The sequence below is a fragment of the Lucilia sericata genome, unplaced genomic scaffold (assembly GCF_015586225.1).
Source record: "Lucilia sericata isolate MDLA Ls3-8-SP2 unplaced genomic scaffold, ASM1558622v1 Contig000173F_arrow, whole genome shotgun sequence".
Lineage (NCBI taxonomy): Eukaryota > Metazoa > Arthropoda > Insecta > Diptera > Calliphoridae > Lucilia > Lucilia sericata.
The window spans coordinates 1-16,772 of NW_023994202.1; the positions used below are offsets into that span (position 1 = coordinate 1).

Below are 16,772 nucleotides of genomic sequence, written 5' to 3' on the forward strand. Positions count from 1 at the left end.
TAAAAGTTGAAATTTTCCACAAATATTTCTTATAGTTTTGTTTGGTATTGAAAATGGGCAATATCGGTCCGCCTTATCGCATAGCCCCCATACAAGTGGCCCCCGAAAAACAGCTTTAACAGTCATAACTGTTATAAAAATGCGAGTATAGCGATGAAATTCGACATAAATAAGTTTTATAAGAGCTAAATTCTCTCTACCAAATTTTATGAGGATCGGTCCATAATTGACCCTCATACATATGTATATGGTCCCTTCCAAAAAATTACTTTAATGCCCATTACTGGCTTAAAAATACGAGTCCAGAGCTGAAATTCGATATTAATAAGTCCATAATTTACTCTACCCCCCCATATAAGGTTCCCCTCAGAACATGACTGCAATGCTCACTACGGGCTGGAAAATACGAGTATAGCGCTGAAATTCGACAAAAGTAAGTTTCTTACAAGCCAAAGTCTCTCTACCAAATTTTATAATTGACTCTAAAGTTGGACTAAAATATTTTGATTTTAATAATTAATATTTTGTAAATACGAAAGGGATGTGTCCTTAATTGACTTAAGCCCTATTTCAAATATCAACCTAATGTTTATATAGGAGCATTCCATTTACGGCATATAAGATTCGGCATAGTCGAATATAACACTTGTTTTTAAATGAAATTTGTGTTCGAAAAATTAAAAAATATGCTAAATATGCAAAATATATGAATTTTAAAACAAAATATGCAATTTATGCATTTATTACAAAATTTGACAAAAATGCAACAACAAATCGATGCCATTTTGTTGCAAATTCATTGATTCGAAAAGAAAACTACTTAAAAGTTATTTTGAGTTACTGACTGCAAACATGCATTTGCATAGAAATCCTTGCCCTGATTATGACTATAAATTTTATAAATAAATAAATTAAATCCATATCTTACCAATTTACTCGCAACATCCACTGGATTTACATCGCGTATATCAAATTTGAATGTTATAGTTTTTTGTTTGTTTTCCATGTGACAATTAATTACGGTGCCATGTTCAATTCCAGTAACGCTTAATTTTGGTATGCGTTCCGTGCCACTACGAGTTGACCGACGAGGCTTTAATTTAGCTGCTTCTGGCTGTTGCTGATGGGAGTGCGATGGAGAAGCATTGCAAACGTTTTTGCTAGAGTTTTGAGAGCTTGGTTCCACTGACTTTGGTTGTTGAGTTGTAGATTGTGATGTTGTCGACTGCTGTTGTTGGTTTTGTATTATACGGTGTTGTGTAACATTTGATTGTTGGTCGGAAGATTGTTGTTGAGTTGGTTGTGTAGTATTTAGTTGAGGCAAAGTCATTTGCTGCATTTTTTGTTGTTGTGTGCCATTTTGTTGCTGTGGAACTTGTAGCTGTTGCTGTAATTGTTGAGGTTGTTGTGTAGTAGTTTCCTGTGAAGAAAATTGCTTCTGAATTATTTGTTGATTTAGTTGGACCAAATTTTGTGTTTGCTGAGCTGCATGTTGTTGTGTTGTATACTGTATAGGAAACTGCTGTGACGTGTTGAAAACTGTGGTTGGTTCTGAAAGATAGGTAACTTTAATACCAAAAAACGCACGTGTATGTATGTATGTATGTTGTATGTATGTATGTATGTATGTATGTATGTATGTATGTCTGTATGTATGTCTGTATGTCTGTACTGTCTGTCTGTATGTGTATGTCTGTCTGTATGTCGTCTGTTCTTTCTGTCTGTCTGTCTGTCTGTCTGTATTTCTGTCTGTCTCTGTCTGTCTGTCTGTCTGTGTCTGTCTTCTGTCTGTCTGTCTGTCTGTCTGTCTTTCTGTCTGTCTGTCTGTCTGTCTGTCTGTCTGTATGTCTGTCTGTCGTCTGTCTTCTGTCTGTTGTCTGTCTGTCTGTCTGTCTGTCTGTCTGTCTGTCTGTCTGTCTGTCTGTCTGTCTGTCTTCTGTCTGTCTGTCTGTCTGTCTGTCTGTTCGGTCTGTCTGTCTTCTGTCTGTCTGTCTGTCTGTCTGTCTGTCTGTCTGTCTGTCTGTCTGTCTGTCTGTCTTCTGTCTGTCTGTCTGTGTTTCTGTCTGTCTGTCGGTCTGTCTGTCTGTCTGTCTGTCTGTCTGTCTGTCTGTCTGTCTGTCTGTCTGTCTGTTGTCTGTTCTGTCTGTCTGTCTGTCTGTCTGTCTGTTTGTCTGTCTGTCTGTCGCCTTCTCCGCCGCCCCTGTTTTTTCTCTTTTTCTCTTTCTTTCCCCTTTTTTCTTTTTTTCTTTTTCCTTTCTCCCTCTGTCTTTTTTTTTTTTCCTTTCTCTTTCTTTCCTTTTTTTTCCTTTTCCCTCTTTTCGTGCCTTTTTGCCCTCTTCCTTCTCCCTTGTTTCCGTCCCTGCTCCCTTCCCTTCGTTGTGTCTCACCCCCCTTGTGTCTCCCTGACACCCAATGGTGCCTATATTCTGTTGTTTCATTGTGTTTTTGCTATGAAACGATAATTTGTTATATATTTTGATATGTTGTTTGGGATATTTACCTATATTTAAGTTATTTATAGACCAATTTTATTGATTTTAAATAGGAAAGCATGTCTAGCAGAATTATTGAAGACTAAGATCTGGATGATATCTGGGATCTTGAGAAAATTGATTTCAACGGATAGAGTGACAGGCAAACGGACATAATCCAGCAAAAAATTATCAGATGTAATGTAAGCGATAAAATTGGGCAGAAGCAATGCAATGCTTACTTATTTAAAAAAGCTTCCAAAATGCAATAAAGTAATGCAGTGGTTTTGTAATTTTTCAAGTTTTGGTATATCTTTTTAGTATGCTTACTTAGAATGCATACTTTATTGATTATTATTATGTCGGTGTTGCAGAAAAGTTGTAGAAAATCGATTTTTGGATTTTATTTCTAAATCTGAATAATTTTTGATATTTTATCAAAATATACATCTGGTGTCCATGTTAACCTTGTGCGCACGGCAAAGCCCCCCATTTTCGAGATAATTTAACAAAATCATCCTTAAGTGGGACAAGTACCAAGTACATTATTACACATATACCCATATAACCGGATTTTTCGAATAGGTTTTGTATATGCATAAATGAGTCATGATAGGGCCTCATTTGACCTTAGCTCTATACAAACGTCCCTTCAGAAGAATAAAAATTTATGCGAAGTTCATCACACCCTCCTATATCACATTTTAAATATACTCATATTAAAGACGTGCAGTAGTACACCACAAAGAATTTGTAAAACAAATACACCATGGTGAGTACCTAATACTAAAAGTATAAACGAGAGAATGAGTGTAACTGATATTGTATGCTTTTGCTTGTGTTCATCCACTCTATCCACAAATACAATACTAGTTGCTTATGTTTTTGAGTTGAATCCTGTAGTGTATTTGTTTCTTGCTCTGAAATAACTGTTGTACTACAAATATTTTTGACTATTTGTTGTTACTTATAGAAATACAAAGAATCTATATTGATGCAGTATATTTATTTATATTAAATATAAATGGTTTCAAAACAAAAGAAAAATAGTGATAAATGGATAATAAATTTGTGAATATTTTTATATTTATTTTTAATTTTATTTTTCTGAAAACAATTAGAAAAATAATATATATAATATGTATATGTACATATTATGTACATATGAATGTATCTTTTACATATCTTTTTTAAAACAAATTTAACTTAAAATTATAATTTTAAAATTCTAGATATTGCTTATAAGTAGTAGAAGAGATATTAACATAGGTTAATTATACCCTACACCACTATAGTTGGGAGGATATAATTTTTCTTTTGACCCAATGAAAATGGTTAAAATCGGTCCATTGTTTCAACTAGCCCAAAACTGTACCCTTGAATAGGGCTTTTCAAAAAAACGACAAAACTAAGTTCATCATTTATTTGATAAAAAGAATTAAAATGAAAATACAACATTTAAAAGAAAAAATATATATTTTTTAATTTTGAAAAATGTATCTCAAAAAATGTCTAAGTCTAATATCTAACATAAAGAAGAGTGTTCCGAGAAACAGCTTTTTGTGAATTTAAAGTAGGCACAAGTCTCAAATGATGTAAATCATGAAAATCATGATTTCAGTACAAATTATAAAAAAAAGTTTCCTAATTTTTTTTGAAATGTGTCTTAAAAATTTCATAATTCCTAAATAAATTAAAAAAGTCAATAAAACGCTAAATATTTTTATAAACTTTTTGATCGAAATATTCTTAAAATTACAATAATTTTTACATATTTCGAAAAAAATCAATATTTTTGTGTCCTTTGTAATGCGCTAAATAAAAGTCTTTTTGTGGACCAAAAATATTCTTACAAATTTTACAATTATTTTTCCCGCAATAAGCTCAAAATTAGGGAATATTTGAAATGAATTTCGACAAAATTTAATAAATATATTTATTGGCAAATTGTACTGAGATCAAGATTTTTAAACAGGAAACAAAGGACTCTTTCAAAAGTTTTATTTTGTATTTTTCCATTAAAATGTTTTGTTTTTTTTTTTAAATTCGGATCATAAATGCATTTTTATTGATTTTAAAAAATTGAGTCGAGGTGACCAATTTTAGGGGCCTTACCACTGGACTCCATTGGACCTACGGAGTCTAAAGATTGTAAACACCTCAGCTCTAACTATGTAAAATTTTGCTACGATATCTCCTATAGATCACGAGATACCGAATATAAATTTTAAAATAAAAAAATTTTCTAAGCAACTGAATTTTTATGCGTTTGCAGCATACAATAAGTTATTTGTTGTACAACCATCATTATCAGTTTTATTTGTTTGGCAAAAGTATAGCTAAACCATAAAGAAATAAACACATTTGGCGACATGGCTCTCCTAAACAAGTACTCTTAAGCTCATTGACGTCATCAGTGCCTAGAATTGATTGTATGATATGAAAATTGTATGTGATTTATAATATGTTTAAAACTTATTTATGTCTAATAAATTAAAATATATTTTACGTTTTATGTTATTAGGAATATTTAACTAATTTAAATATTTAACCTATTTAAATATAATAGGGACTAATCTATTTATTACAGAAATCATTTGGGAATTAAGCTTCATACTAACCCATTTCGAATTGTAAATTGTTTTCAAAGTCTTCGGTTTTGAAATGCTCCATACAGATTTTAGACGTTTTAACGTTATTTTTTTTTATTGCGGCAACAAAAACTTATCCATTGCTTTAATAAGCTAGGATCTGAAGGAAAGTTAAAAAAATTTATTGCACACGATTTTGATTTTTTATTATTATTATTGCAATTTTTGACTGCACACCACATTTTAATTTACTTCTTTTTATTTTTTCACTATTTGTTTTCAAATTTCATGTGAAAAGTTCGTAAATTGCAGGCTAAGCGGGCTTCTGGAAACGTTCCACATGCCCGTGATATGCCTACTGGTAGGAGTGTGGTCACGGAGGGGTTCTCATACGCCGCAGCAGCCAGGTCTATTTCGGTGGATGATGGGGCATCTACGACACCGCGGCCTTCTGGTCGTGCGAATTTGGTTGGTTCCGGGACCTCGATTGGGGATGCTATGGCTCAGTATGATCTGATGGATAAGGACTGCTCTCGACTCCTTGGGGGTGGATTCCTGCAGTGCTTGGGAAAGATTAGTGAATTTGCTAGGGAATATAGGACATTGAACAATGACGGTGACAAGACTCGCGCCTTGCTTGGTGTATTAATAACATTGGGACAAGATGGCTAGGACAATTAAGTGTATTTTCATTAATGTTAACTCGGTTGTCTCCAGATATCGAAGACACTATTTGAATTTGTTCTTACACGAACATAAACCGGACATATTGTTATTTTGCAGAGCGGTACGACTGTACTAGTGAGGGAAACGTACTAGTGAGGGAAACGTATACGGGTCCCCCCCCCTATTGGGGGGACCCGTATACGAATCCGAGTGGACGTAAACTTCGTGACTTTTAGGACAATTCTTTCTGCCAATCTTGAGGACAACAGGTTACCTATTGATCGTAATATTTCTAAGGACGACATCGATAGGTGCATAGATGCAATGAACAGAGCATTCACTGACGCCATGGAACAGTCGATACCTAGAGTATCTGCACGGGGTAGGGGTATGGGAAAACTTCCACCGCATATAATGCATATTTCTGATGATCCCGGGAAGGCAAATCTGCTGGCAGATTGCTTTTTCCAGGATCATCATCCTGCTCAGTCGGGTCGCTTTGGCCCATTTGCTTCGACTGTTACTGACATGGTTACTAATTTGGACAGAACAACGCCACTGACCACATTTTGTGAGACTTTTACCGCTGATGGGGGGACTGTAGACTCTACTGGAATATTTAATGGACTTAAATTTACTGACGCTGCATCTATCCGTGATGCACTTAAAAGACGATCGAACAAAAAGACGAGTGGTGTGGACGGTATACCAGACTTCGTACTGAGAAAGACGGACGCTAGGACATGGGAATATCTAGCAATATTAACCACTGCATGAATATTGGGTACTTTCCTGCGGCATGGAGGAAGGCCTTAGTGGTTCCAATCCTGAAGCCAGGATCTGATCCTGGACAGGGTGGGAGCTACAGGCCAATCTCCCTTCTAACTGCATTTGGAAAGCTACTTGAATATTTTATTCTGGACGGAATGAACGATAGAATACTTGAAGGGGACATAATTAAAGACTTTCAGTTTGGATTTAGGAATGGCCACTCCACTTCCCATGCCTTGATGGTATTTGCAGACTATGTGGCAAATGGTTTGAACAACAGACGGCCGACATTAGAGTTGTACTCTGCCTATCAGAGGATACTAAGGCGCAATGGTGGCCTTGATAGGAGGCTACGGCTATTGCTGTACAGGCAGATCATCCGCCCTCTCATTTCCTATGCCTTTCCAGCCTGGTTTGGAATTTCCTCATGCCAGATGGAAAGGCTTAGGAGATGGGAGCGTGGTGTGCTTGTCGGATGTCTCGGAATGAGACCTCGACTGGGACCTGATGGAGTGTTGCGTAAGCCGTCATGTGCCTCTATATATAGGGCAATTGAATTCGAGAGGATAGACTCCTTTATGATAGGTATGGCTTTGCATGCTTTGATAGGATGTCCTGTTGACCCAGAGGGGAGCTGGTCTCCTCTACGAAGGTGCAGACCTCCTATTTTATCATAGGAGAATTCACACCCTGAATGTCGATGACACAGTATATAATACCGTACACCCCTACACTTATCTTTTGTATATATTTCCTTTTAAATCTTTTGTAAATATTTCTTCTATCTCTAGTTTTTTATTACGTAGTTTTAAGAGTTTTTAGTTTTAAGTTCTTGTTGTAATAGTTTTAAGCATCAAATGTGTCCAATTTTAATCCCTTTTTTTGGGGAAAGATATGAGAGTGAATAGTATTGTTTGAAAAGATGGATATAGCTAAGCTATTTATTTGATATTATTTGAAGGTTCTTTACTGATACATATAGTATGTAAGAAATATTGGAAAAATGTTTTAGTTAATACTGAATATATTGTAAAGAATTGAAATGGGATCAATAAAAATGAAATGAATCATGTGAAAAGTAAGTATTTTACATTTAAAACATAGCAAAACAAGCACTGTTGACGTCACGAAAAAAGAGTAAAATAGTACATTAAAATAACGGAATTGTCGGTGTCGCAATCTTGTTTATTTCATTCATGAATAAAAACAAGTAACTGTTTATATTTTTTACTGTTGTTTGTTTTTTTTTTTTTTTTTTTGGTTGTATGAAGTTGTATGAATGTACATATTTATAAAATTTGTTTAAATGTGCTCCTATGAAATTTTGATGTCCTTTTACAAGGAAACAGGATCACGAAATAAAAAACTTGTGAACACAGTTTAGCACCATTTAGTCTATAGTTTTAGACTTATATCATCTGGTTCGTGTCTAATTTTGAGTGTCGGATGGTGTTATATGTAGATTATTTCCAATATTTTTATCTTTTACACATAGTGAAGATAACACAACTTTTTTTATTTCAATAATTTCATACAATTTTTGTTGTATATTCACAAAAATGGCACATACGGCAAGATAACACATAAAATTTTTAAGAAAAGTTGGTACAACAAATAGAAGTGTTATATTCGGCTATGCCGAATCTTAAATACACTCCACCAGCAAGCTTCTTTTTATTAAAACCCATTTAACTATCTAATTATTAGATAACTTGACAAAATTTTTGTTTCCGTAGTGAGGGTACTAACATTTATGCATATGTGGAATTAATTTTGATTAGGTTCATAAAATTTTATATTAATAGCCCAGTTGCAAACATTTTAATATAAGGATTTATCTATACACAAACATACTCATGTCGAATTTTATCTGAATATAATCATTTAATAATTAATTAAGTGATTTTCAGAAGTAGAATTCCGTATAACGATTTATATATACAAAATACACATTTATGTCGAATTTTATCCCGATGACTTTGATTGTCAATGTGCGTTTAAGTAATTTTCAGAAATGATCCTTATATGGGAGTTGTGACTAATTATGGACCGATCAAGGAAAAATTTAGTATGATTTATATGCAAAAAAAAAAAAAAAATAAAATCGAATATTACCCCAATAGATTTATTAATTAATAAAATATGTGGGTTTCACATTAGTCGAAATGCGTGATCTGGCGTCATTAAATTCAAACTTTGAAATGTTACAATTGATAATTTTTTTGTTTTTTATCGATAGCTGATATCATATTGATCATATAGACGTTTTTACTTTTGTTTTGCTATAAATATGTATGCATTCTACACATTGCTTTCCGATTGCCTATAAAAAATGGAAAATTCGTGGTTGTGATAAAGACGTAGTTTAACAAACTAAACTAGATATACAAGAAAAATTTAGAATGTCTTTATTAGTTGCTATTCCTAGGCCATGGTCATGAAATTCTAATAACAGTAACACTGCAAGAGGATTTTTTTAAGATCTTATTATTAGCTGCTATTTTGACTGGAGTCAATGTAGAATTAATAATAAGTGGGTATAAAATTAATACACATGCATTTCAAATGTATGTATGCAAACTGCATATACATATATGCAGTCTTCCGAGTACAAAATGGTCCGATATTATAACCCAAGTATCTCTAGCAATAGGGATGATGTCTGAAGAAGCTCAGGAATTGAGAGGATCTAAGGAATTTTAGTGAACAAAATACAGGAAAAATTCAAGAAAAAACACAATGGAAGATTTGATGCATTTTCTTCTCTTCTAATCCTCTTATTTCCTCGATCTCTAATCGCCCTTTTTTATATTCCCGAAACCAAGTAATAGTAGATAATGACGTCCAAAACTTACTTTTAAAATAAAATATACAAGAAGACGCTGTTTGTTCTTATAATTCTAATTCTGATTAGAAATATTAATTTTTGCCTTAAAACTATCAATTGTGCATATAAATGAAATTTCTTTAAAAGTAACTTTTTTATACTTTTTAAGTAAAATAAAAATAAATAATTGTGTTTCAACGCTGTTATGCGTATTTCGACCACTGTGCGTTTAATTGATTTTCGGAAGTGGATATTATATAGCAGCTACGATCAATTACGGGCCTCTCCAGAAAAATTTCGTAGAGTGATTCATATGTATGTACACAAAACATATTTGTGTCGAATTTTATCACGATAGCTTTATTTGGCAATAAAATACAGTGCTGGAAAAATAATAGAAACGACTTTATTTTGTGGAGAAAACTAAATTTTCTCAAAAAGTACCCGTTAGAATTTGATGATTTGTATCTTAAATAAATGGTATTTAGGTCTACTTTCCTATGATAAATGGAGTTTGTAAACTCTTTTGCTCCATCGTATTTTATTGGTATTTAAACAATTTGGCATTGGAAATAATAATAGAAACGATTCACAGTGTTACACTGGGGACATAAGCTGAGATTTCTTAAACTACGTTTTGCACTTATTTTTAAAACTTTTAATTATAAATGAAATTCTTAATATAAAAGTATACTTTTAACTTTAATATTTATGTTAACATCCTATGATCCTGAAAGCTGAATCAAAGGCCCGACTTTTAAGTTTTCTTAAATAAAAAGTTCAGATAGTGAAAGAAATGTCTTCTAATGGTTAAATTATCTAAAAAATTAGTTTTTGAGAAGGTTTCGAGAAGAAAATGTTTTGAACGCACTTATAGATAAGGACAATCCATCGATTTTTGGTCCAATTTTCACGCAACATTTCGCTATTTTGCAATTCGACCTGTTCTTGGTGGTTAAAGAGGGGCTTAAATATCAAAGTATATTCATGGACTTGTGAAACAATGCTAAAATAATTTAAATTTAACACAAAAAGTTTACAAAATCTAAAAAATTTTAAAATTTAGTTTGAATTGTAGGTAGTCTACTGTAACGTAAGTTCAGATAAAATGCACCTTATCATATTAAAACATCAGAAAGAATATTCTTTATAATTTTTTCATAAAATAAACGTATTAGATTTTAGAAAAGGTGATGAAATAAAAAACATATTTTATTTCCCTCATTTAAAAACATTCTTTTTTATTTTTTGCAATAGATCGTATTGGGTCTATACTAGTATTAATTCCCAAAGAGTACTATACCTAAATTTAAAATTAATTTTCGAAATTTTTTACATTTCTCGAAATTTTAGTTTTAAATTCAACTTATTTTACCTGTCCATCAAGGTACTTTGATATTTAAGCCCCTTTTTAACCACCAAGAACGGATTGAATCGCCAAAATCTTAAATATTGCTCAAAATCGGTGAATAATCGTTATCTATAAGCGGATTCAAAACTTTTTCAGGTCGAAATCTTTTCAAGAACAAATTTGTTAAGTAATTTAGCACTGTTAAGCAAATTTTTTTACTGTTTCAACTTTTTATTAAAGAAAATTTGAAAGTCGTGGCTCCAATTCAGCCGTCAGAGCTCATATGGTCAACCTGGCGTTGAAAAAAACACACGTTAACATAAAGAACCGAGGAAACAGTATATTTTGATATTGGGAATATCATTTATAATTCAAATTTTTAAAAATAAATACAAAACGCAGTTTAGGAGATCTCAGCTTATGTCCCCAGTGTAATGCTATGAATCGTTTATATTATTTTTTCCAATGCCAAATTTTTTAAAGACCAATAAAATACGATGGAGCATTTATCATAGTAAAGTAGACCTAAAAACCTTTTATTTAAGATCATCAAATTCGAACGGGTACTTTTTGAGAAAATTTAGTTTTCACCACTAAATAAAGTCGTTTCTTTTATTTTTTCCACCACTGTATGTGAGTTTAAATTTTTTTCGGAAGTGGGCCTTATATGGGAGCTATGACTAATAATGGACCGATCCGAAAAGAAATTTGGTAGAATGATTTGTATGTACACAAAACATATTCAGCTCGAATTTTATCACAAAAACTTTATTTATCAATAAAATATATGCGTTTATGTGATTTTTGGAAGTGGACCTTATATGGGAGCTATGACCAGTTGTGAACCGACTGAGATCTACGTTGGTAGTATGATTGTATGTACAAAATTTTGTATTGATTCCGATATATTTGAGGGAGTTATTAACGATAAACAAATTTCCGGGAATATACACCTTTGTATGGGGGCTATGGGAAATATTGGATCAATTGTTATGAGTTTGAACATACTTGATCCCTGGCACAAACTAAAGAATAAAGAATGTTTTAGGTGAATTTCGTGAATTTCTATTGCTTCGTTTTAACGTGAGCGTGCTTTACACAGACAGACAGACGGACTAGCTAATCGACTCATATATTCTTTGTTGGGTCTCAGATGAATATTTCTTGGTGTTACACACGGAATGACAAGGTTATATATACCTTCTATCACCACTGATGGTGGTGGAGGGTATAATAAAATAGCTACTGAATATCTCGTAAAGCAATAAGAGATAGAAACCTGTGGATTTAATAGATCGATAGATCTTCAAATTTTACCCCAAATTACCCTAACTCATTTGTTTTTTTGAATTTTGTGATATAAGTGAAGATAATTCTGGGACGACGATATATCAATTTACATTACTAACCTTTCCCTACATTCTATTTCATTTAGCAAGAAGACTTAATGATTCAACCGGAGTCTCATCGTAGCTCAACCAGAGTCTCTTAATGCCTCAAACGGGTCCATAATGACCAAAGTAGTCTCATCATGGTTCAAACGGAGTCAATATTGAACTATGTAGAAAAAACTGAAGTTTTATCATGGCTCATTTTAATTTGGAAAAAATACAGTCCAATTTTTTTTTGCTTAAAAGAAAGCTTCGATAATTTCCCTTAAGGCCTTTATAGTAAAGAAAATGGTCTAAGCTTTCTTTTGATTAAAAAAAAATACAACAAAAATACAATTTTGAAAAAATAGGGGAAAACTAAGAGCCAAATATTGAAAAAATTTTATTCTTGAGTTAAAAAATAATTTTTTGATAGATATCCTACTCGTATCCCATTATGGGACTATAAAGCCCTTAAAGGAAATTGTATAAGCTTTTTTAAGCAGAAAGAAGTGTCCATTTTGAAAAAAAAGTTAAAAAATTATTTAAAGTAAAATTTAAAAAATAAAAAAAAAAATGGAAACAATGAAGAAATTGCTATCTGAACTCTTTTGGACAATTTTTGCTAGGCCCCAATAGGTGAAAAGTTAAACTCATTTGAAAAAAATCCTGTATGACCAAAATGTCCAACATTGACCCCCTCTGAATCCGACAGTTCTTGACCGATAGAGCTGAAAATTTGTGTCTGGCCTACCATCCCATAGTACTAACCTTGGTGCGAATTCCATCCAAATTCATCCAAATCGGAAGACATCGATTTTAAAAGTTGGGTCACTTGACACGAAATTCTCCATATGTATGTACGTATGTACAATGATCATTAGAGGGGTCTAAAAATCTGAATTTTGCTCGGATAGGTCTCATTTTGTTCATTAGCATCTAAAACTTACTGGTGTGTAAAATTTTTGCCAAATCAGATAACAGGAACCCGTGCCGAAAATTGATTGAAAAATTGGGTAAATAATAGAATTTTTTTTTGTTTTCTTCAAAAATTGTGCCATTAAAATTATCTTTTTTTAACATTTCGACAAAATCTTATCTTCTAGAGAATATTATCTATCCAAATTTTCAATAACAACATAGTTATTGAAAATTTAAAAAAAAAAAAAAACTAATTTGAATAAAAGAAAAATGTCAAACTTTGACCCCCTCTAAGTCCGGCAGTTCGTGACCAATAGATTCTATACAATAGTACTAACCTTAGAGCAAATTTCATCAAAATCGTTTTGAGTTGAGTCACTCGACATGAAATTCCCCATATATACACCCAGGAAAAATTTACATTGAAAAGTAATGAGTTAAAAAGCTAATAAAACCACTTTTCACTACTTCTTCATTAGCATTTTAAGTCATTATTTTAACACGGTGATGTCAATGAAGGCAAGTACTTCCACGCTCGCCTACAAATAAGGAGTTAAAGAAGTACTTGCAATTTCTCTTACAAAGAAGTTGTTTAGTAAGTTGTTTTATTTTTTGAATAATAAAAAGAGCTAGAATACGAATCAGGGACTTCGGTTTGTTAGTCAACTGTTCTACTCACTGCAGCACTGCTTAGCTATTTTATTGCGCGTCAAATAATGGTTTTCACATAAAAATTTAATTTTGTTTTCTCTTTTGTAAAACCCAATTCTTAACACGCAATTAAATAAAAGGTGCAAACAAAATAACAAAGCCGAAAATAAAGTACTTCTAAACTTTTTTGATAAATTATGCTGAAATCAGCATTTTCAATCACTGGAAGGGAACTAAGGACACTTTCAAATTATTTTTTTCCATGTGCAGATTTAAAGAACTGTTCAGTTTAAATTAGGTCACACCGTACATTGAATTGCCCCTGTTGTAAAGAGGCAAAAGTCTTCGGGGGCGTTTTATTAATATCAAAAATACGTACCATTAACCTTAAAAAATTTCAAGCGATTTTTTTGCAGTTTGAAAAAGTACATGCAATTGAAAAAACTCTGAAAGAATTATGAGAAATTCTGCACGAAATCATGAAAAATTTGGGCTCATTGATTTCAAATACCTTTAAAAAGAACAAAATTACATTTTCTGTCCTAGGAAAATATGAAGAATCCTTGAATCTTGACAGAGAAAACAAAATCGTACAAATCTTTCGTTGTTTCGCATAATGCAATGTTTTATTTAATAACGTTTTTTTAATAATGTTTTAGAATAATTCAAAATAATCTTAAGAAAATTAATTTAAATTGTAAAAAGTAAATTTTGAATAAATACAATAAAATTTACGAAAAATTAATTTATGCAAACATTTTTGTTCATTATACCCTCCACCACCATCAGTGGTGATAGAGGGTATATATAATTTTGTCATTCCGTGTGTAACACCTAGAAATATTCATCTGAGACCCAATAAAGTATATATATTCTTGATCCTTATGAAATTCTGAGTCGATTTAGCTATGTCCGTCTGTATGTCTGTCTGCCTAAAACACGCTCACGTTAAAACTAAGCAAAAGAAATAAACGAAACGAAAAAAATATTTGTTATTATCCTAAGCAGTTTGGTATTGAAAATCAGCAAAATCGGTTCACAACGTTAAAAGTTATGAGTAAAAGTTTCAGACTACCTCGAAAAAAATTACGTTTTTTTCGTAATTCTTAAGTCGTTTTCTCAGAAACTACAAAAGATAATTCGATGAATTTTGTCACACATTATTTTTTTACCCAGGGATCAATTATGTTGAAAATCAAAACAATCGATCCAAAAATTCCCGTAGCCCCCATACAAAGGTACATATTTCCGGAAATGGATTTATCGTTAATAACTTTCTCAAATATATTGGTATCAATTCAAAATTTTGCACATATAAATAAAATCGGTCCACAATTGGTCATAGCTCCCATATAAGGCCCTCTTTCGAAAATCACTCAAACGCGCATATTTCACTGATAAATAAAGCTATCAAGATAAAATTTAACATGAATACATTTTGTGTATGTATAAATCACTCTACGAAATTTTTTCCGAATCGGTCCATAATTGGTCATAGCTCCCATATAAGGCCCACTTCCGAAAATCATTTAAAAGCTCATATTTCATTGTCAAATAAAGCTATCTTGATAAAATTCAGCACAAATATGTTAAGACTAAATATGAACCATTCTACGAAATTTTTTCCTGATAGGCCCATAATTGGTCATAGCTCCTATATAAAATCCACTTCCGAAAATCACTTAAACGGATATATTTCATTGAATTATAAAGCTATCGGGATAAAATTCAACAATAATATGTTTTGTATACATACAAATCATTCTACAAATTTTTTTACCGATCGGTCCATTATTAGTCAGAGCTCCCATATAAGGCCCACTTCCGAAAATCTCTTAAAAACACATATTTCATTGTCAAATAAAGCTATCGTGATAAAATTCGACATAAATATATTTTGTCTAAATATGAATTACTCTACTAATTTTTTTTCGGATACGCCCATAATTGGTCATAGCTCCCATATAAGGTCCACTTCCAAAAATCACTTAAACGCATATATTTCATTGAATTCAAAAGCTATTGGGATAAAATTCGACAAGAATATGTTTTGTGTATATTCAAATCATTTTACCAATTTTTTTACGGATCGGTACATAATTGGTCATAGCTCCCATATAAGGCCCACTTCCGAAAATCACTTAAAAGCACATATTTCATTGTCAAATAAAGCAATCTTGATAAAATTGGACACAAATATGTTTTGTCTTTATAAAAGTCACTCTACGAAATTTTTTCCGGATAGAATCTAATTGGTCATGGCTCCCATATAAAGTCCACTTCCGAAAATCACTTAAGCGTACATATTTAATTGTCAAATAAAGTTATATTGATAAAATTCGACACAAATATGTTTTGTCTTTATATGAATCACTCAACGAATTTTTTTCCGGATAGGCTCCCATAGAGGGTCCACTTGCGAAAATCAGTTAAACGCATATATTTCTTTGAATAATAAAGCTATAAATACATATAAAGTCCACTTCCGAAAATCACCTAAACGCAAATATTTCATTAATTTATAAATCTATTGTAGTAAAATTCGATTTGATTTTTTTGGCATATTTTTTCCTTATCGGTCGATAATTGGTCACAACTCCCATATAAGGACCCTTTCCGAAAATTACTCAAATGCACATTGACGATCAAAGTTATTGGGATAAAATTCGATATAAATGTGTATTTAGTATATATAAATCATTCTACGGAATTTTTTTCCGGATCGGTACATAGATTGTCTTAGCTCCCATATAAGGTATACTTCTGAAAATAACTTAATTCGTAATTAAATGATTACATCCGGATAAAATTCAAAATTAGTATGTTCTGTGTACAGATAAATCATTATATTAAAATGTTTGCAACTGGCCTATTAATATACAATTTTATGAACCTAATCAAAATTAGTTCCACATATGCATAAATGTTAGTACCCGCAATACGGAAACAAAAATTTTGCCAAGTTATCTAAAAATTAGATAGTTAAATGGGTTTCAATAAAAAGTATCTTGCTGGTGGAGGGTATTTAAGATTCGGCATAGCGAATATAGCACTCTAACTTGTTTTTAAATAATTTTTCTAATTTTAGCTAACAAATTATTCTTCACACGAACTCTTCATTTTATTATGAAAATAATTAATGAATTATACTAC

The 16,772-nt window shown here is 32.0% G+C and overlaps 1 protein-coding gene across 1 annotated transcript in view; it reads right to left on the reverse strand.

Annotated features, from left to right (window-relative positions):
• Positions 1 to 845: 845 nt before the first annotated feature.
• The window catches only part of LOC119601561 (serine/threonine-protein kinase WNK1-like), a gene marked incomplete at its 3' end in the record, with an annotated part of 235,676 nt that continues 219,749 nt past the window's right edge, over positions 846 to 16,772 (reverse strand). The window contains exon 5 of the mRNA XM_037952574.1: positions 846 to 1,420. Within this exon, the coding sequence (XP_037808502.1) occupies positions 846 to 1,420 (575 nt within the window). The remainder of the gene's footprint in view (positions 1,421 to 16,772) is intronic.